Source organism: Trypanosoma conorhini (genome assembly GCF_003719485.1).
Source record: "Trypanosoma conorhini strain 025E chromosome Unknown Tco_14.4_contig_00333, whole genome shotgun sequence".
Taxonomy (NCBI): domain Eukaryota; phylum Euglenozoa; class Kinetoplastea; order Trypanosomatida; family Trypanosomatidae; genus Trypanosoma; species Trypanosoma conorhini.
Window position 1 is genome coordinate 1 of NW_021704422.1, and position 20,420 is coordinate 20,420.

Genomic DNA, 20,420 nt, shown 5'->3' on the forward strand with positions numbered 1-20,420 from the left:
TCCCCGCAGCATCAACACGCCTCGATCGCGCGACACCCGTTTCAGCTGTATTTTTTTTTTTTTTTGCGTCGTCTTTTGCCTCGCAGGGCGCGATCCCTGCACACGCCAGTTTACTCGCACATGCGTCTCCCGCCGTTTTGCGGCCGCGCTGCGGAGTTGCCCGTCGGTCGCCGTGGGGGAAACACACGTGTCAAGAGGCCACCAATCGACTTGGCGTCCCGCGCGAGGCGGCGTCGCTCAGCGTCGCGGACCGCCCTCCTGAAAAAATACTTTGCGCGATCGTACGCGTCCGCCTTCGCCTTCGCCTTGGAGGCCCTCGCCTGCGTCGCCGCAGGGCCCTTTTCCCGGTCCAGCGTGTAGCCGCGACGGAGCAGGCAAATCTGGCGGTGCGTCCGCCGGCTGACGCTCTCCACCGTGAAGGGCAGCGTGAAGCTGCGCCCCGCCGCGGCACACAGGCGAATGGGGACCGTGCAGCTGTCGCGGACCTCCGTCACCACCGCCTGCACCGTAACGGTGTCCACGTGCGGGCGGCTCCAGGACAGAACCTTGGCGACCCCGCCCGGGGCCGACGAAATCTCCAGCGCCGCCGCTGCCTCTATTCGGTTCCCGTACCTGTCGCGCAGCCGCAACACGATCTCAAACGGCCGCCCCACGACGACGGTGTTGAACTTCGAGCGCACTTCTGTACGCGGCAGGTGGACCTGGAGCGGCTTCACTCGAATACGCAGGGGGGAGTTAAATATCGGCTGCCCGCCCATGCGAATGTGTTGGTAAAAATACCCGGATTTCGTCGGTGCCGTGAAGTGCACCCAGCCAGTTGCCTGCTCGACTCTCACGGCGCGCCACTTTCCCGCGAAGGTGAGGCTGCCCTCGCTGACGTCGTGGCCCAAGCGGAGGTTTAAGAAGTTGCGCGTCGTCACACGCACGGCGTTGCGCTGGCGGCCGGCAGTCAGCAGTCGGGTGCCGACGCCGTATGCCTGCGACCAGCACGCGACGGGCCGCGTCACGTTGATGAGCCCCACGACGCCGGGATCCACCACGGACAGCTGCAGCAGCAGCAGCGACGCAATTTGCTGGGCGGAGAGCAAATACCACGTCGCGGTTGCGCACGCGCCGCGCTCCAGGCAGCGCAGGGGGCAGTTATAGACAAGGCTGCCGTCGTCGTACAGCACACATGAGCCGCTCCCGTACAGCTCCACCGCCAGGCTGAATTGCCGCACGTGGCGCCGCACCACAGCCCCCAGGCCGGTGTCCCACCCAATGGAAACGCCCTCAAAGAGAGGCTGCAAGACAAGAGCGCCGCCGCTGTGGCACAAGAGGCTCAGCGCGGAGGCAACGTACTCGTCATCCTGCGCCTCAAGCAAGGCGGCGGGGTCCAGCAGGAACGTCGTCGACGGCAGTTGCCTCTGGTGACGCTCACGCACCGCGGCGACGACGCGAGGCAGCTCCCCCCGCAGGCGCTCAATCTCTTCTGCCAGCGCCCCACGACGGAGTCGCTCGTAGATCTCACACCGCGTCGGGGCAAGCTGGCGGCCGAGGCACAGCAGCAATGTGCCGTCCGAAAAGCTGGCTGCGGGGCGCCGCTCCGGTGAGAAGAGGACGACGACAGAGTGCAGGCTCCGCGCCAGGGCGTCCCTCACAATTCGTGAGGAGTGGAAGGCCTGCATGCTCGCCGTGGGCTCGGTCATCAGCGACGCGAGGGCCTCGGCCGCGTCGGCCATCATGGCCTGCAGCAGGTGCAGCGGGAGTTCGTCCAGCGTGCCGCCCTCAAGCTGCAGCCTGCAGCCCGCCGCAACACCTGCCGCGGCCAGCGGCGCCGCAACGCGACGTCGGACATCCGCCAGAAACGCGTCCCGGACGAAACTGACGCCCACGAGGTTCACGTCGGCCAGAATTGGCCTGTACAGCGCGGCGCGCAGCACGGGCTCCACGTCCTGCACCGCGTCCTCGTTGAAGAGAAGGACGATGCCGCCCGCCGGCGCGGGGCCCTGACGCCCCGGCACGGCCTCGCGGGCGTAGCAGAAACGGATATCCGCCGCAGCCGCAGCGTCGCCCGTCGCCGCAGTCACCGCGAGGACGTCCTCCACGGCGACGCCGGCAAGGGCGTCCTTCAGCCTCCCGTCGAGAAACAACTCAAGCCGCGCCAGGCCGTCGTACATGAGACGCGTGACAGCCTCCACGCCCACCGCGACCCTGCCGTCGCCCCACTCCACCGCGACTCGGCCGCTCGAGGCGGCGGGGTGCGGAAGTTGCCGCAGCTTCTGCGTCAGCGAGCGGCACCGTCCTTCGGCCACGCCCCGCAGCCGCGCTGCCTCCCGCCTCGAGGCAAACTGAAACTTCGCCTGAAGCGGTGGAGCCAGCAGACGACGGGAGTCCACGTAGACGGAATGCCGCAAATGCCCGTTCGACAGCTCGACAAACTCCTCCGCGCGGTGCAGCACAAGCTCGACCTCCACCGTGTCAAGGGCGTTGTCTTCGTCCCACGGCTCGTAGTTGGAAAGAACGAGCGAGGACGCCAGCCACTGCAGGAACTGCACCCGCTGCTCCGCACTCCGCGTCTCCAGCGAGCGCGGGTTGTACCGTATGCGAAAGGGCAGGCCCCGCAGCAGGGCGGAGGCGACGGCCACCTCGTGCTCCAGCGTGAACGCCGCGGCCACCTCGGTGGCGCAAAAGGCAGACTCCCTCAACGCGTTTGCGCCAATCAGCCGCACATCGGCAAACGTCAAGCGACCCGCGTGCCTCCCCTGCGCAAAGCCAACGCACGTGGCCACCTCTGCAACGCCAAACACGTCGTACAGAAGAACCCGCGCGGCGGGCGACACGCCAGGGAGCTGCATGAGAAAAGAGTTTGAAATACTCAAAGCGTTCGCCCGGGCGGAGGCCAACGCCAGTCGCTGAAGCACTTGGGCCACACGAAGCACCGCGGCGGGGTTCCCCATCGCCACGGCAGCCTCAAATGCCGTCATCCCGGCCGAGTCGGGAGTGTCCAAGGCGTCGAGGAGTTTGGACGCAACCACGGCCCAGTCGGAGTCGCTTCTCCGCCGAAACGCCTCCACCAGCGCCACGAGGGTCTCTGCAGACCCAGCGGACGCAAGGCGGTGAAGGGCGTTTTCCGCGCCTCCTGCAGCGGGGCCGCTTAGCCGCAGCACATCAAGTTTTGTGCGTGCAAGCAGCAGCGAGGCGCAGGCCACATGCCGATGCACCGCGGCCACTTCGAACGGCAACCTGCCCACGCCATCGAGGCTGTTCGGGTCGCTCATTTCCAGCTTCAGCAGAAGCTCCACCACGTCCAGGTGCCCGCGCTTGGCAGCCTCGTGAAGCGCCCCACAGTCGTCCGCAACGTTCATGTCCCCCAAGACCCGAACGCCCACTGCGTTGTTGTTGCGCACACACCAGAGCAGCAGCGAGGCGCGAGCCCGCCTGAAGCTCGTGGAGGTGCTGTACGTCATCTCGCCGGGCCGCATGGCGAAGCGGCAGAAGGAGCGTTGCCGGGCTTCGTTGAGCAGGGCCTCGCCCACCTGCAGCAGCCCTCGCAGCCAACCGTGGCGCGGCAGCGTGGAGGAGCAGGCGAATATTTGACGCTCCAAATGCAGCGAGGAGGCGGGCTCTGCGCCTCTGCTCAAGGCGGCAGTCAGTAGCACCCGAAGCACCCGGGCGTTGCCAAAGGCGTAGGCCAAGTAAACCGCCGTGTCACCGTTGCCGTCCGCAGCCAGCGGGTCCACCTTCTCTAGCATGCCCACCAACGCCGCCGCCACGCGGTGGCAGCCACCCACAGCGGCACAGTGCAGCAGCGTCGTCTGCGGCGAAAAAAAATGTTCCAGTTTTGAAAAATTTTCCGCCAGAGGTACCGCGAGGCGGTCGTGGCCGGCAAGGGCCGCCGCCATAACAGCTGTCAGTCCTTTGCTGTTCCTGACGGACGCATCCGCCCCATTCGCGAGGAGGTGCTCCACAATCTCCATCTGGCCTGCAGCGGCGGCCAGCAGCAGCGGCGTGTTGCCGCCGCGGTCCGTGCTGTTGATTCCCCCCTGCTTCAGAAGCGCCGCGACGTGCGACAGCGGGCCGCGCTGGCACGCAACCATCAGAGGCGTGCGCCCAAGCGCCTTGCAGCACGGGCGATGCGTGGGAAACCGCAAACTCATCAAGGCCTCGAGCGCCCATCGGCATGGGTGATGCAAGGCGTGAAAAAACATCGTTCTTCCCCTGGCGTCGCAGGACTCCTCAATCTCGGCACGCTGAGAATGCCTCACGACGAGCATGATGATTTCCCTGGGGGCGCAGCGGGCCGCCACATGCATGACGTGGCGCGCGGTCCCTATCGCGCGCCTGATGACGGGCGGCACCTCCGCCTCCTGAACGGTGGTGAAGAGGCGATCCCCCGCGGAGTCACCCGCCGCTGCCGCCGCCACGACCGCCTCTAGAAGGCCCCAGAGCCTCAGCCTCGCCAGGGCAATGGCGAGTGGGTTGACCTCCGCCCGCCCAAGACACTGCCCGCGGGCAAGCAGAAAACGCATGACCTGCGACTGCCGCAGCAATCCCTCGGCATCGCCGGAGACAGCGGTCTCCACAATGACTGCCATGCAAAGCAGAGCCGGGCTAAGCGGGTAGCGCGCCTCCGTGAAGCTCGCAGGGCACGTGTCCTCCTTGCGGCAGGTGTGCCGCCGCGCCACGGCCCGCACCGCCGCCTTTCTGTGCCCCGGTAGCACCGAGGCCGGGGGCCGCTGCGGGGCACAGCTGCGGCGTATCCCGGCAACGGTGGAGCGGCAGTTTGTGGTCGACACCCCGCTGTTGGCCAGCAACCGCACCCACGGCAGACTTCCCGCCGCCACGGCCCAACCCATCGGCGTCAGCGCCGCGACCCCAAAGGAGCGGTTGCCGAAGTAGAAGGAGTGCCTGTGGTGCGTCACAAGCTGCCGCACGAAGCTCTTGGGCAAGCCGCCGTGTCGTAATTCCAGCGCCTGCTCAAGACCGCCGCCCGAGGCGGACAGCCGCACAATGTCGCGGTACGCCTCCTCGGAGGAAGACGGGCCAAACACAAGGTAGGGCAAGTCGCACGGAAAAATTCTCGCGGGCATTGGCGCCGCCAACGACGACAAACGACGTCGGTGGCCCCTATGCAAGTAGAAGTTCGTGAGCGCGGCAAGCGAGGGCGCTGTGGCGGCGCGGGGTCCCTCAATAGCCGATTTCTCAACGCACTGGAGAATGACACGCTCGCGCAGAAGCGTGCGGACAAGCTCCCATTCCTGCAGCTCCACTGCCGCGTGCAGAATCGTGTAGCCCTCCTCCCCCTGTGCCGCACGCCTTGCGAGAAAGGAACGTATGAGGCGGGAAATCTTGGGGCTACGTCCCTCCTCCCGTTCACCGCTCCCGCACAGCCCCAGGCCAAGAAGAAGCATCGCCCCCGCCGCACAGCCAGCCCTAAGCGCATAGTCCACTGGATTCACTGTAAAGTTGGTTGCCCGTATCGCCCGCAGAAGTTGCTGACCGGCCTCCGCCTCAACGGCGTCGGCGGCAGCCGCACACAGCAGCGCGGCACGCAGCACCTCGCACAGCGCCCGCCTAACAACGAAGTAATGCAGCGAGCAGATCTCACCGGAGGCGATATCCTCAGTGAGCATGCGCAGCCCGTAACACTCTATCAGACGCTTCAACACCTGCAGCAGCCCTTTTCTCGCAGCCACGCGCATGATGCTCGGCGACGCGTACACGTGCCCGGCCCGAGCCAACATCACCACGCCCTTGGCAATCAACGCGTCCTGTGACTTCGAGGGCCGGCGCGGGGCTCCACCGACGAGCGCCCTGAGCGCATCCCGGCAGAACTCCGCGGAGTCGGCGCACCGCTCCGGCGACAGCGGCCCGGTCGAGAGCAGGAGCTCCATGACCGCAACGTCGCCGAGGTGCGCTGCCAGCCACAAGGGAGACACCTCGCGCTTCTCGCGCCCCGGCGCACGCGGGTCGCCGGCGACAGTGCCCGTCGCGGGAATGGTGTCCACGGCGTCGACGGGGGCCCCGTGAAGGATGAGGTAGGCGACTAAGTCTGCGTCACGGCACGCCACAGCCCACAGCAACGGTTGTACCGAGCGACGCAGTCGCTGCCTCAGCGGGACCTGGAACTCTACCCTCAACACTTCCAGCAAGTCCAGGCAGCGCGTGCGAGCGCAGCAGAGGACAAGTTCGTCCAGCCACGCCCCCGCACCACTCAGGTCCGGCACATCGTGGAATCTACATGTATCTATCAGAATCTCTCGCAACAGCGCCTTCTCCCGCGCGGCCGCCAAATTGCAAAGAACCGAAGACAAGACGCTCGCCTCGCCCAGACCCCCATTCACAGCCGCGATGGAGCGACAGAGAGCCCCCAGTCTTGTGCTACGGCGCACCGCGTGGCGACGCAACGGAGTGAGGCCGGCAACAAGTAGCATGCGGAGGGCGGTCGTCAGTTGCCTCTCAGCTGCGTAATCCGCGGCATTCCAGCCACGGTAGTCCGGGCCCGCCCAAGGCCGCAGCCCCACATCAAACAGGAGACTCTCAAGCAGTTCGCCTTCACTGGCCTCGGCACAGTAGCTGAACACATCGCGGAGACGCAGGCGGTGAAACAGCACCCCAGTGTCCCGTCGTCGGATGACCAGCCGCTTAAAAGGTTTCGGCACAGGGTACAGGCCCCGTCGGCCCTCCGCTGACAAGGAAGAAGGACGCCTCACCCGCAACGGGGCCGTCGCCGGCTCGATGAGCACAAACGGCCGCGTAGGCGGCGGTGGAGGAGCATTCACAACCTCCCGGAGCGTCGACGCCGGAAGAACGCGCAGGCCGCCCACCAGTGCCCGCACAACGACAAAAAGGGAACGGCTCGCCGCGAGATGCAAAAGCTCCGTGGGGTGTGTGATGTCACGCGAGGAAAGGTCAAGGCCCGCCGCGAGGGCCCCACACGCCCGCTCACAGCTCACAACACCCCGTCTCCCGCGCACATGCTGCATCGTGTGCACCAAGGCCTGGGACACCTCCGAGGGCGAAAGTACGTGGAGTCCAAGCAGGGCACGGACGACGGACTCGGCGCCGCTTTCTGCGGCGGCACGCAGCGCGGCCCAGGAGCCATCCGCAGCCGCAAGCCTCGCACCAGCTCTCACCAGACGCTCCACGACGGCGTGGTGCCCACTGTTGACAGCCGCCAACAGTGGAGACGTTCCACCTGGTGTGACGTTCGGATCGGCCCCACAGGACAGCAAGAAGCCCACCGCCTCGGCATCGCCCACCGCGGAGCTCAGGAGCAGCGGGCACCCGCCATCAAGGGAGCTTAGGCCACAGCAGCCCCGCTCAACGCACCAGCGAATACCAACACCGTGCTTCCCCGCGCAGAAGCGGCAGAGCAGCTCGTTCGAATCTGTCGCGGGCCTGACCCCAGACGCAACCGCACGGTCCGCCAACTCGTAATGCCCTTTCGTGACGAGGTAGAAGAGCAGCTCGACCGCCTCGTCCGCCCGCGTCCCGGCACCGTGTGACAGCAACATCTCCACCGTACTCACGTGGCCGCGCCTCCCGCGGAGGGCGCAAAGAAGCGGCGTTACCCCCCGTTGCTCCTTCGCCAACTGCCCCCTTGACGCCTTCGCAGCGCCCCTTAACCGTCGCGGCAGCGCACGCGTCGTTGTCAAGTACCTCGCGGGCACGCCGCCGCACGCGCACGACAATGTGACGTCGGCGCCGTGGTCGACGATGAGGGAGTTCGCGGCACGCGTCATCCCGAGCTCGCACAGCAGGTGGAGTGCGCCCATCCCACTGCTGTCACAGGCGTTTGCCGCGGCAGAGCCGCGCGGCAAGGCGGCAATGAGGTACTCCACCACGGCGGTTATGCGCCCCCGCCTCCCACTTCTCAAGGCCGCCACGAGCGGTGTGGCGCCTGTGAAGTCCTGCAGCGAAACCCACCACGGGAACCTCTCGTGAAGGAAGCCGACCGCCGGAAGGTGGCCTCCCGCGGCTGCCAGGTGCAGCGGTGTTTGCAGACGGGCGTCGAGCATGCGCTCCTCCGCGAAGCTTCCCGGCTTCAGCTCATCTAAAAGAAACCTGAGGACGTGCACATGCCCGCGGGCAGCGGCGACGTGGAGTGCCGACTGACGCAGAAGCTCGTCGCACGCGGCTACGGCGTCAGGCGCAAACAAGTAATGATCGTGGAGGGATTTGGCGGCAGCCACGTCGCCCTCCTCGCAGAGCTGCATAAAGGTTGGGGAGTGCAGCGAAAATAGATCCCCGGGCGACATGCCAAGACTGTTTTTTAAGCGGCGCAGCCCCTTCGCCTCAACTCCGTTCGCGCGCAGCCGCTCGCACAGCAACTCCACGAGGCGGCCGTTGCGAAGGCGCAGCGCCGCATGAAGTGCGGTGTCACCGCCGTTGTCAGCGAGCAGCACGTCGGCTCCGGCCTCCAGCAGTCGTGAGACGAGAAACGCACTGCCGCCTCTGACCGCGAGGTGCAGCGGGGTTTTGCCCTGTGCGTCTTGCTCGTTCACGCGAATAAAAGAAAGGGAAAGCAGAAAGGCCACGGCCTCCTTGCGGCCCTCGTAAACGCACTCATGCAGCACCGTTCGCCCAAAGCAATCCTTCACGTTGCCGTTCCACTCATTCAGCAGCGCGGAAAATTCCTCCAGTCGGTCCGGGCGGCCGTAGGCGCCCTGCTGCAGCATGTGGCGCTCGAGCAGCACTTCCTCCGTTACGAGACGCCCCGGTTCTCCCTGCGCAATGAACACAACGGCCAGCGCATTGCGCGACGGTGGGTACTCGCCTGGGCGCGCCAAAACCTTCACCATCGGCGGCGCCGGCTCCATCGCCCAGCCTGCCACAGTCGAGGTGCCCCACGCACGCGGCAGTTTTGGAAAGACGTCCACCAGCAGCAACGTCGCCTCGTCGCACCGCGCAATGGGCACACAACCGCCGCACCTGACAAACGAAAACGCCAGGCCGAGGTCGAACGGATGCAGCGGGTACGCCATGGTTTTCTTCCACTCCTCCTGCGTCATGTTGACTGGCGCCCCGTGTACCTCCAGCGCGGCTGGGGCAGCTGCATCCCCCCGCGCCCTGCTTGCGAGGCGCCCCAGCAGCAGGCGAACCTCCGCCAGGGACGAGTTGAGGCGGGTGTGTATGGTGCCGACCAACCGGCTACCGGTGGCGCACCCAGTGCGGATCTGACATAGTATCGGTGCAGTCAGGGGCGTTCGTTCCGCCTCTGCCGAGTGCATTGCCCCGCTGCTCCCTTGCACTGTGTGTGTACGGAAGAGAGAGAGAAAGAGGGCGAGAGAGAGAGACCCGAGGCGCAACTGTGTGCGTGTGTTCTGAGTCTGGGGGGCCTCCGGTAGCTGCACCGCGCGAACGGGGCGTGGGGTGCAGAGACTGCGGCAAACAAAGTAAGAAGAACAAAAAAAAAGCAATAAGGAAGATGCTTGGCGACCCCTGTCAGGTGGCGGCCCTGCAGGAGGAGACACTCTAATTGGAGGCCCGATGCAATAGCAAAACGCAAGATGAAAAGAACCGCACACTCAGCGCCGCAACGGAAGAGACCTCAAAGTGGTCGCCACGGCACATGCGCCGAGAGCATCCTGCAGCTCTAGTGTTGTATTTACTTTTGTTTTCGTCTTCTTCTCTCCCCGCCCCGGCCCCGCCCACTACACTCTTTTTCGTTACTTCGCTTCGCTTGACGCACCTTGCGCCCCACACCCGCACCGACAAGACGCGTGAGGGGGACAAACGCAGGGGCCCCTCCTGCCTTTTCTTTTTCTTTTCCCTCCCCCTGCCGTGCGTGCGTGTCTGTTTCTGTTGTCCCCCCTTTTTTTTCTTCACCCGCTTTTGCGGCCCCGGCTGCGGCTACTGAACCAGCCGCAGGCGCTCCAGGAGGCCGCCGCACTTCACGCACGTCCCCCCCTCCGTCAGCTCGCAGCTCAAGACGACGTCGCACACCGCCCCGTCCACCCGCGCGCTGCTCCAGCACGGCCGCAGCCGCCCCACCACGCCGCGGAGCGTCGAGAGGAGCAGCTCCTCGTTGACGATGCCGTCGGCCGCCGTGTCGAGGCGGCCAAGCGACTTCGCCACGGCGGAAAGTCCCTCGCGGCCCAAGTCAACCGCCAGCATCTTCACGGCAATGTCCAGCCGGCAGTCCTCGCCGGCCAAGTCGTCCGACGGCGGCCAACTCTCCTGCGCAATCGCCCGCCGCACCTCCTCCGGCGGCAGCCGCTGCTCGACGGTCATCGACGCCACGCACGCCGCCACGGCGGAGGCCACCGACTCCTGGTCCAGAAAGTCGTCCGAGCCGAGCAGGCTGGCCCGCACGCGCTCCCAGACCTCCCTGCGGGTCGCGGTGTAGAATTCCTCCACGGGGGTGCGGAGCAGGTGGGAGCGTATCCGGCAGCGCTCCAGGGGGCTCAGCCGCCGCCAAAATCGCCCCGCGTACCCGCGCGGCAGCACGCAGAAGCGGATTGTCAGTCGTCGCACCAGCCGCCGAAGCGAAAACACCGCGTCGCTGGTCACCACCGCCGCCGCGGTGCAGTCGCGGACTATGGACCACAAAGTCACCCGCTTCATTGCCGGAAACGCGGCCCGCAGCCGCCGCGGCAGCTCGTCCAGCTGCTGCACGGTGTACGCGTCGAGGTCGGGGGCCCACAAAGTCAGCGCAAGCTGCCGCCCGACCTCGTAAGAAAGACACTCCAGGTGGCGCATCGAGGACTCCAGGCGGCAGGCGTGCGGCGGCACGTTCAGGAGCATGCGGCCGGGGTCGTCCAGAATGAGTTCCAAAAACCGCCTGCAGTCGATGCCGCCGACGGTGTCCGGGTGCGGCGACAGGAGCAGGGCCCGGCGGCACAGGTGCGACGCCAACTCCTCCGGGACGCAGTCCAGCAACTGCTGCAGACCCACAAAGCCCTCGGTGAAGGAGGCACAAAACTGCGCAGCTGTCAACACGGCCTCGTTGCACAGACGCGCGTCGGCGACGCGCAACACAAGAAACACCGCATGGGAAGAAAAAGGGCGGCGAAGGGGAGCCAGCACGCCACTCCCAAGGCAATCGGCAGCCGCCCGCAACCGACCCCGTTCCGTTGCAGTTTTTAGCCGAAGCGTGAGCAGTTGCCTGGGGACCGCGCCGCCGTCCTCCTGCAGCGCACGGATAAAGTCCGAGGCCGTGAGCCTTCCGTCGGCGTCGCGGTCAACGCGCGCCATGACGACGCCCGTCAACCAAACGGTGGGGTGGTCGGTCTCGCACATGCCCAGACTCTCGGTGAGGGCGCCGCAGAGCTCCTCCTCGTCAATGAAGCCGTCGCCGTTCGTGTCCATGCTGTCGAAGGCCACCTCCAGAAGGCGCATCTCGTCGTCGAGGAGGTCCACGGAGACGTTGAGCGGGAGCCGCCTCACCGCGCCCATGTGCCGGGCAAAGAGCTCCAGGTACGCGGCAAGATCAAGCGTCTCGCTCCCCGGCAGCCCCGGCGCCGGCACGTCCTCCCCGAAGGCGTCCCTCAGCTCCTGCGGCCGCACAACGCCGTCGCCGTCGGTGTCCAGGTAGACGAAACTGTCCCGCAGGAGGCGCCGCTCCTCGGCGCTCAGGCCATCGCACGCCGACGAAACCGACCCCAGCGTGTAGCGCATTGCCGCCGGCGCCGTCGTCCCTCCCTCTTCTCTCACTCCCCCCGCCCTTCGTCTTCTGCTCCCCGCGCGACGCACCCCCCCCCCACAGACACGCGCACTCGCCCAAAACCAGAGGAGGGGGAGAAAACCGCAAGGCACGAAAAGAGCAACAGTGACGCAGAGGCCTCTGGCGCCCCGCACCCACCGCGAGAAGGTGGGCGGGCAGCAAAAACAAAACAAAACAAAACACATACACGCGCACGCACACACACAAGAAAGGAGGGAGAAGACAGTGACGGTCCCCGCATGGAACAACCCTCACGAGGGAGGAAAATAGAGAAGGAGAGAGCGACAGAGTGCGAAGAAGGAAAACAAAGACGCCTCTCCCATGACTACATTGCAGTGAACAACAAAATAAAACAACTTACGCAGGCCTATTTTCCTTCCCCCCCCCCTTTTTTTTTTCGTCACCCTCGACCGATACTCGGACTCACGCACCACCCCGCCCGACTCAACTACCAACGATTTTTTCCCCGCTCCCTGCCGTGCCCCAAATTCAGCCCCGCCGCCCCTCCTGCTGCTAAGCCCCCAACCACTAACACCACTACTACTTCTTCTACTACTACTACTACTACGCAGACACGCAGGGAGGGGGTGGTGGTTCTGCGCTACATGCGCGTGGCGAAGTCCAGGTACGGCGCATCCTTCGACCACATCGTCGAAGTAATAAAGTACTTCTCCTCCATTCTGTACAGATCCTCGCGGGGAATGCCAAAATCCTCCCAGTCTAACATGTCTGGATCACGCTCCGGAGTGGCGCAGTTGTCAAGAAACTGGCGATCAAGCCAGTCCTTGTTCCACGCCGGTGCCCGCGTGCCCAAGGCAAAGCCCTGATGCAGCGGAAGCCGCTCGTTCAGCGCACACCCAATACGCCACATCCAAGTCGGCATGTGCCACGTCAGGTGCAGCTGGCCATTGCACTCCGAACACCAGCGCAACAGGTCGTTCGTTGTGAACCGCACCGGTCCCCCCAACTCTGCGATGCGCCCCTCCGTGTGATCGAGGAGAATGGAGCGGCACGCAGCCTCTGCTAAGTCGCCGGCGAAGACGGGCTGGTGGATGCGCTGGCCGTGGTTTGGGACCGGCACAATCTTCAGCAAGCGCTGGGCCTTGAGGTACTTGGAGTAGCTGAAGTCGTTCTCGGCAAAGATGTCTGTTCCGCGGATGATGGTGGCTGTGGGAAACTCCTCGAGCACCGCCAGCTCCGCCGCACGCTTCTGGCGGAGCAGCTTCGAGGGGCTGTTTAGGTCCGCGCCGACCATCGACATGTGCGTGAGGCGGAGGATGCCCAACTCGCGGCACCAGCGCGCCAGCATGCGCGGCCACTCCACGTTGATCGCCTCCATCGAGAACCACGACTGGCTGTTCTCGTACACGGCCGGCTCCTGCCAGGCGCCGACGACGTTAACGACGTTGTCGACCTTCTCTAAGATGGACTTCACGACGAACTCCTTGTCGATCTCGTAGTCGGTGTCGAAGTTCTGCCCGACGGTGCCGTCGCCGGCCATGCGCAGCGTCCGCACCCCGCTCGCAAGGCCGGCGCGGAAGCGAAAGGGCAGGATGCTGGTGAAGCCGTGGTAGCAGCAGAGGTGGTGGACGTGCATGCCTAAGATCCCGGTGGCGCCGAACGTGACGACGTTGACGCCCATCGTGTTGGCCTCCGAGCCGCCGCCGCGCCACGTGGACGAGATCTCGCCGCTCATGTTCCGCGCAAACACCCGGCGCGACATCCTCGACCTCCGCCACCCTCCCACGCCCTAGACGAGTCCGCAAGTACACAACCACTAAAAAAACAACTACAACGACAAAAAGCGCTTGAGCGCGGGGGAAAAGAGGCACGTCATTAGGCGCAAATGCACACACGTACATCTAAATGTATCCACGCAGAAGCCTCCAGCCCTCCGCGTGCCTCCGCCAGGGCAGCCGCACAAAGACGGTTCTTTTTTTCGTTTTTTTTTGAAAAGTTAACAAGAGTTGCCTTCTTGCGGAACAAAAAGGAAACCGGTGGGAATCCAACCGAAGAGAAAAAAAAAAAAGGAAACTAAAACAAAAGAGCGTCCTCCAGGTGCCTACTTCCTGGCCTTGAATGCGACCACGTCTTGCTTCTGCTCCGCAACCTTTTGTGCGTGGTGGCGGGCCGCCTTGCGCTGGCGAGCCGCACGACGGCGGGTGCCCACCAGGCGCAGGTACTCGCGGCGTTCCTCAGCGGACTTGCGAACCTTTGCGATGGCCACCTTCGCCTTCTTGGCCCGGCGCGCCTTCACGGCTGTCGTGATGAGGCGTTGAATCTTGGGCGCCTTGAAGCGGTCCTTCTTGCCCTCCTTCGTGACCTTGCGGCGGATGACGTACTTGCGCACGTCGTCGCCGCGGGAGAGGTTGAACAGCTTGCGGATCTTGTTTGCACGCTTGGGGCCGAGGCGGCGGGGCACCGAGACGTCGGTGACGCCCTCAATCGGCTGCTCGCCGGTCCGCACAATGACGACGTTCAGCACCGCAATGTCGCTTGCGAGGATGCACCCGCGGAGCGACTTGCGGCGGCGCTCGCCCTGGTAGCCGCGGAAGGTGTTGAAGCCGATGGCGCCCCGCTTCACAAGGAGCGAGACGCGGCTTGGGGCCATAACGCCCTGCACCATCGGGAAGCCGTCCTTGTCGGAGCCGCCCTGCAGCTTGAAGGTGTAGCCGCTGAACGCCTCGCCGAAGATGGCGCCGTCCACCTCGTTGCCGAGGCGGTAGTCCGTGAGCGACACGCGACGCAGCACCTCGTCGGTGACCTCGAACTGCTTGACGGTCCCGTTGCGGGGGTAGGCGATGTTAAGCTTCATGCTCTTGGCTCAAGGAGTCGCTGCGGCGGGAGAAAAGAAGAGGCAAAAATAAAAAAAAATGGGGAGGGAAGGCAGCGAAGAGTGGCGGCAACGGTGAAAGTATATGCATATGTGTATACACAGATATATACATACATGCACCCAGCAGGACGTGAGACGTCAGAAAGGCTGAGGGAAGTGAGGGGGCAGAACGGAACAGATACGGGCGGGGGCCGTTGCCGTGCATTCGCGGCAGCCGCGGAAGAAGCAGCAGCCGCGAGAGAGACCGCACCCCCCCCCCCACACACACACACATGCACAGCATGCAGCGCCTAATACCACACAACCTTCGCGGAGGCCTTCCGCAGCCAGACGCCGAAGCTGCTGTCAACGACGAAGGCGCCGCCGGCGGCGACAGTCGAGCGCGCGTGCAGGAAACCGAGACTCGTCTCGGCACCGGCGCCTTCATCGTACTGCACCACCGCCGCCTCGCACCGCACAAGCCCGGGGCTGGAGGCCGCCGCAGCGGAGACGCGTTGGGTCAGGGCAGAGACGTCTTCGCCAAACACCTGCCGCCGTCGTTGGTACAGCGCACGAATCGTCGCCGAAACGTCGGGCTGCCGCTGCGCCACACGGGCAGCGTGGTAGAGTGAGCCGAGGAGGGCAAGCGTGTAAAAGTGCAGGTCAACAAAGTCCGCGGAGACCAAGCAGGCGCCAAGGTCACCGCCAGGACACACGAAACCGTTGCAGAGAAGCGTGGAAAGACACCCGCTAAGGAGGGCGTGCGGCAGCTCAGAGCAAAGTAGTTCGTACTTGTGCGAGCGAACTGCGGCGTCATGGTGCAGCCGCTTCCTCCACTCTGGCTCCGCCCTTCGCTGGGGAAGCCTGCCACGGCGGCCCGAGCAAAGCGTCAACAACCCCGTGAGTACCTCGACGCAGCCCCGCAGTGTGGCCTCCACGCAATCCTCGTGAGTGCCGCTACTGCCGCCGCCGCCGCCGCCGGAGCGGCGGGTGAAGCCGCACGCCAACTCAGTCGCCTCAGCCACCGCCTCCACAAAGGTGGCCAGCAAACGGGCACGCCGCTCGTCCAGTGACGCCGTCATGAGCGACGCAAGCGGGCTGTCGTGGGGAACCAGCGAAGCAGCGAGCGCGTAGGGGTTCGACACCCGGCAGAGGCCTTGAACGTCGCGGAGCACCCGCGTGTAGTTCGCCACCGAGGGCTCCTCACGGGCCTGCAGCACGAGACAGTGCAGCGCCTTGGCAAAGAGAGTACTGCTCCGGGTAACGCTGGGAAGCATGCGGCCGCGTTCAAAGGGCGACAGCACGTGAAAAAGGGCCGATGCAGCCTCGCCCTTCACACGGCTCACCTCCAGAAGGGCCGCAAGCACCTGATTGCGCATCGTAGGGCCTAATGATTCCACAAGAAAAAGCTCTGCGAGGGTCGCATCGGACATGCGACGCATCATCAGTGGAGCTTCGGTGCTCTTGCGAAGCACCGCCTCAACCTCCTCACACCTGCCGGCGCGGAGGAGGCAAGAAAGATGCAATTCGTGGCAGCGGACCCACGCGGGACTCAACGCGTCGCCCGGAGTGGCCTGCACCCCCGACCAGAGCCGCAGCCATGCGGCATCGCTCTTCACCGCGTCCACTCGGTTCAAAGCGCAGCACGTCGCAAACGCCGTAGCGACATCCGCAGGGGTAAAGGCGGCAGCGGCGGTCCTAGTTGTTGCAGCCGTTGGCAGCCTCCCCGCAGAGGACAGCAACGGCCCGACTAGGCGCTCCCCGAGTTGCAGAGAGGAGGCTAGGCACGTCGCGCAGAGAGGTGCAAGCGACGGGGCGGCACAATTATGGCCCTCCGCGGCGTGGATGCAGCGGACGAGCGCGAAGGCGAAGGCCCGCCAGGAGGTTGTGGTCAACTCCGTGTCTCGCCCCTCGCGAGGCGTCCTCAGCCGCTGCGCCACGAAGGGTGGCCACAGGTCTGGCGGAGTCACCATGCCGACACACGCGCAAAGCAGCGCGTCCCGCGAGGCGTCGCAGCGCAGAACTCGCCGCAGGACATCGCACCTCTCGCGCTGCGCGGACTGAAGAAACGCCGCGACAATCGCCTGGGGCTCGCCGCACGTCAGGGAGGCCTCCAACTGCAACAATGCGGAGGGTGAGGAGGCGCAGCGGCGGGGGGCAGGCGTACCGCGAAACGGGCGGCGCCTCTTCACTCCCCCGATTGGGCTGCGCAGCGCAAGCACGACGCCCCGCGCCAGCATCCGGCGAAAACTGCGGGAGGGTTTCGCTCTACCGAATTCAAAAAATAAAAATTAAAAAAAAGAGGCAGAGAGGAAAGGCGTGCCACACGTGAGAGTCCTCGCCACGGCTGCGAGTGTGCGGCGGCTGGCTCACTGCAGTAGTAGAGAGGGAGGAGGGTGCCGTTACCGGGGCACACAGCCGTCTTCATTTTACACGAGTGTTACTTTATATATTTGTTGTTTTTTTTCTTTCCTTTTCGTTCTTCCTCGGCCTCCAAAAGTTAGTAGGCGTTGAGGAGCGACAAGAGCCGCTGTGGCGCCAGTGACAACCGCCGCGCCCGCGCCGCCGCCTCCTTCGCGCGTCGCAAATCCTTCGCCACGTCGCGCTCGAAGGCCACAAGTCGCGCCCAGTCAGCGGCGTTAAGCTCCGCCGGCTCAAGCCTGGCGCTCGCCCCCGCCCGCCACGGCACCCGCCGCACGAGCGGCGGGAAACTGCTCGGGTGCTTCGACAGCGCGTACATCCCTAACAGACGCTCGTGGGCCTCTCTCGCCTCCTGCGCGGCGTCGCTGCCAGTCCCGCCTCGCTCCAGCGCCACGGCCTCGAGAAACGGAATGGCGATCTCGGCGTGCGCCTGACGCGGAATCGGCTCGCACAGGCGAGCCACGCGAAGCAGCGAGCGCACGTCCTCCACCCAGGCGTCGCTGCTGCTGCGCTGCAGACAGCCGATGAAGTCGGCGCGGGTCGTGCTGCCACACATCCCGGTCAAGGTCTGCACGCGAGCAGAGATCAGGCCCCAACAGCCCTCAAGCCGCTCCTCCTCCGCCCGGCCATCCAGCAAGCCCTGCGGCACACTGGCGAGAAACTTTAGGCCTGCCGACGCGTAACTTTCATCGCTCACGGTCGCCCTTCCCTGCTGCTCCCTCCCCCATTCATCGCTCTCGCTGTCGCTCTCACTGTCGCTGTCGCGGCTCACGGACGGGGGTCTGCGAGCGGGCGTCCCTTTCGGTTTGCAGCGCAGCTCCAGAAGGTGGAACAGCCTCCACAGAGCGACGGGGGTCGTTGGCTTCTTGAACCGCAGTTGATGGAGGCCCTCAATCCCATCGTCGTCCCCAATGAGGTGAAACTCCCGCAGAAACAGCGTCAGGGCGTGCTCCACCGCGGCCTCATCCGTCACGCTGCCCTGGGAAAGAACCAAGCGAGCAACGTCGTCCTCAGTGGCGAACCGCTTCGTGGCCCGCGGGACAGCAGCCTCCACCGCAGTTCGGTCAGTCGGCAACAGGAAACGCCACAGCCGCCACATTGTCGTCCTTGCGCTCGCCTCCTCGTGCTTGGCCTTTTTAACCCTCACGGGGGCCTCTTCAAGCGTCTGCACCACCGCCTGCACCCGCTCAGCGGCAGCAGTCGCCAGCCGCTGCAGCAGAGCCGCGTCCATTGGCCCACCCAGGCACCGCACCGCCTCTGCTGCGGCGAGGCGCTGGCCAGAAAGAAGCCGGCGGCACACGGCGGAGACACCGCTCTTTGAGGTTGACTCCTGCAAAGCCTCCAGCAGCGGCTCCAGCTCGGCGACCGCCGTCTCCCGCAGTCGTCCCAGCGCCAAAAATGAGGACAGACGCTCGGTTTGCGCGAGAGTCAAAGCCGCGGCGAACGCCTTCACGAGTGCCGCCGTGCGTTTTTTTGGCGTGGTGGGCCGGCTCCGGCCCCCGGCGCGCAAAAATGACGCGGCATCCCCCGTTACCCCGTGGTCAAGCATGAGCACATCGAGCCTCAAGAAGTCCAGCACGAAGCGGGAAAGCCCTGCCTCGCTCCACTGGCGCGACGCATTGCTGGTGGACGCGGCGTCGGACGTTAGCGCGGACACCATTTTTGCCGCGGCGGCCGCCATCAGCTCCTCCAGCAGCGACTTTGTAAAACTAAACCGCACGGCGCTCTCGAGGAGCAGCCGCACTAACTTCGGGCCACACGCCGGGCTCGCAAGGGCCTCCTCCACAACTGCTCTCGCCAAGGCGAGGTCCACGACCACGTCGGCCAGCGCCGCGTTCTCGGCCCGCAGCTCCTCCACAATGTCTTTCTTGGGGGCCTGTGGCGCCTCTTCCGCGGCAGCCTCCAGCAGCTTCCGCAGCAGGCGGTCAGCAAAATAGAGCTCCAGGAGGAGGGCGGCGTTCCACACCTCCGGCTGCGCGCCGGCGGTGAGGACGGCCTGCTGCAGAATGGCACGCCCGTTGTCTGTGTTGCCCATCTCGACTCCTTCGTAGAGGGCCGCCTCCACCCAAAGGGGGCTGCGGGTCGGGTAGCGCACCATGAGCTCGCCGTAGAGCGCGGAAAGGCTGGAGTGGCGATGGTGCGTCTTTAGGAATTGAACAAACTCGTTGCGCAGCAGCTCCGACTCCTCCCGATCTTTGAGGTGTTTGAGGCCAATGCGGTAGATGGCCTCAATGCGCTCCAGCACGGCCCAGCGATGCTTCAGCACCAGCTTCGTTGTTCTGCAGTACTCCTGTATCCGCTTCTCCAGCGCCAGCTCGTACGCCACGGCACCCTGCACGTCCAAGAGAAGCAGTGGCTTTGCGACAAGGCGGTACTCCCAGTGCGTCCGCTGCCGCGCAACCTCCTGCGTCTCCTCGCGTGTAAGGAACCCGCTTGTGAAGTACTCCTCAAGGGAGGGGAGCAACTTCTCCAGGCGCGTCTCAATCGCACGTGCGCGAGCCATAGCTTACCTCCTACCTGATGCGTGTGTGAAAGACAGTGAAGCGTCACTGCATGCGGGGGAACGGGAGAGGAGGAGACAGACACCCATGACACGGAGGGACCACGCCCACTACACTCACACAGCCGCAAGGCCCGCAACAACCCACGCGGCCAGCAACGATGTGGAAGGAACACTGGCTGCAGAATGCCTACACACATAGATGCGATGGATAGGCAATGTATGTCAGGAAGCCACGGCGGCCACACACAAACGTCACAGCGCAGCAGTTCATCCTGTTCACGGGCAGACGGTGGAGTTTGTGAGGCGCACTATTTTCATCTGTCATGCCTCGGGGAGTTTGGCCTTCCCCGAAGCCCCGCCCGCAGCCAAGAGCCGCCGTGAGGTGGCGACGGTCTCCGCCATCGCCTCACCGCCGCTTCGTCGCCGTTCGGGGCCCGGGAGCTGCTCGCAGGGCCCGCCACGCCGCGCGCCAACCCGGCCCCTTCTCCCCCGCCGCCCGGCGCAGGCCAAAGCGCCGCTTCTCCATTCAGAAGGCGCTAAACGACGCGGCTGCACACAAAAAGCAAAACAAACAAAGCGGGCATGCCTTGGTCCTTCTCCGCGACCCGCACCCACACGCACACACACGCAAGAGCAACGCAAAACGCAAGCAGAAAGAGGGGAGCAAAAAAGAAGAGTAAGAGGAAGCGAGGAATCCGCCCATGCCGCTAGGGCGCCCCCTGGCAGCAATACGCCCTTTCACAGTCGACTTCACGTGCCGCCGGCGGCGACATCGGCAAACGGGAAGATAAAAACAAAACTTAGTAAGATTACAGGCGGAGGCCCTCTGTGAAGCTTTGACAGTTTGCTTGGTTTCTTATTTTCCTTCAGGGTGGGAGCACCAGGGGTGGGGATGAGGTGCGTGAGGAGTTGCTGCTTCCCCGTCCCCCCACACGCTTGCTGCTTTTGGTAATGCGCTGCATCCCTTTCCAGTTCATACATATAAAACTAGACAAATACATGACTAAATAAATAAACAAATAAATATGCAG

The 20,420-nt window shown here is 64.8% G+C and overlaps 6 protein-coding genes across 6 annotated transcripts, besides 7 other annotated features; all 6 read right to left on the reverse strand.

The window, feature by feature from the left end:
• Window positions 1–110: 110 nt before the first annotated feature.
• Window positions 111–9,215, reverse strand: Tco025E_05582 (putative ankyrin repeat protein; the record flags this gene model as incomplete). Its single annotated transcript, XM_029372475.1, has 1 exon — window positions 111–9,215. The coding sequence occupies one exon, from the start codon at window positions 9,213–9,215 to the stop codon at window positions 111–113; it is 9,105 nt and encodes a 3,034-aa protein (XP_029227399.1).
• A 35-nt stretch (window positions 9,216–9,250) lies between these two features.
• Window positions 9,251–9,281: a microsatellite.
• A 556-nt stretch (window positions 9,282–9,837) lies between these two features.
• Window positions 9,838–11,604, reverse strand: Tco025E_05583 (putative calmodulin; the record flags this gene model as incomplete). Its single annotated transcript, XM_029372476.1, has 1 exon — window positions 9,838–11,604. The coding sequence occupies one exon, from the start codon at window positions 11,602–11,604 to the stop codon at window positions 9,838–9,840; it is 1,767 nt and encodes a 588-aa protein (XP_029227400.1).
• A 225-nt stretch (window positions 11,605–11,829) lies between these two features.
• Window positions 11,830–11,856: a microsatellite.
• A 318-nt stretch (window positions 11,857–12,174) lies between these two features.
• Window positions 12,175–12,218: a microsatellite.
• A 33-nt stretch (window positions 12,219–12,251) lies between these two features.
• Tco025E_05584 (NADH dehydrogenase (ubiquinone) 1 alpha subcomplex 9) lies at window positions 12,252–13,373 on the reverse strand (the record flags this gene model as incomplete). Its single annotated transcript, XM_029372477.1, has 1 exon — window positions 12,252–13,373. The coding sequence occupies one exon, from the start codon at window positions 13,371–13,373 to the stop codon at window positions 12,252–12,254; it is 1,122 nt and encodes a 373-aa protein (XP_029227401.1).
• Window positions 13,374–13,413: 40 nt separating this feature from the next.
• Window positions 13,414–13,454: a microsatellite.
• A 258-nt stretch (window positions 13,455–13,712) lies between these two features.
• On the reverse strand, window positions 13,713–14,465 carry Tco025E_05585 (40S ribosomal protein S6; the record flags this gene model as incomplete). The annotated part of the gene is made up of 1 exon (XM_029372478.1): window positions 13,713–14,465. One exon carries the CDS (start codon window positions 14,463–14,465, stop codon window positions 13,713–13,715), a length of 753 nt encoding a protein of 250 aa, XP_029227402.1.
• Window positions 14,466–14,776: 311 nt separating this feature from the next.
• Tco025E_05586 (uncharacterized protein) lies at window positions 14,777–16,705 on the reverse strand (the record flags this gene model as incomplete). The annotated part of the gene is made up of 1 exon (XM_029372479.1): window positions 14,777–16,705. One exon carries the CDS (start codon window positions 16,703–16,705, stop codon window positions 14,777–14,779), a length of 1,929 nt encoding a protein of 642 aa, XP_029227403.1.
• A 260-nt stretch (window positions 16,706–16,965) lies between these two features.
• Window positions 16,966–19,389, reverse strand: Tco025E_05587 (uncharacterized protein; the record flags this gene model as incomplete). Its single annotated transcript, XM_029372480.1, has 1 exon — window positions 16,966–19,389. The coding sequence occupies one exon, from the start codon at window positions 19,387–19,389 to the stop codon at window positions 16,966–16,968; it is 2,424 nt and encodes an 807-aa protein (XP_029227404.1).
• Window positions 19,390–19,843: 454 nt separating this feature from the next.
• Window positions 19,844–19,892: a microsatellite.
• A 124-nt stretch (window positions 19,893–20,016) lies between these two features.
• Window positions 20,017–20,076: a microsatellite.
• Window positions 20,077–20,364: 288 nt separating this feature from the next.
• Window positions 20,365–20,415: a microsatellite.
• The last annotated feature ends 5 nt before the right edge of the window (window positions 20,416–20,420 follow it).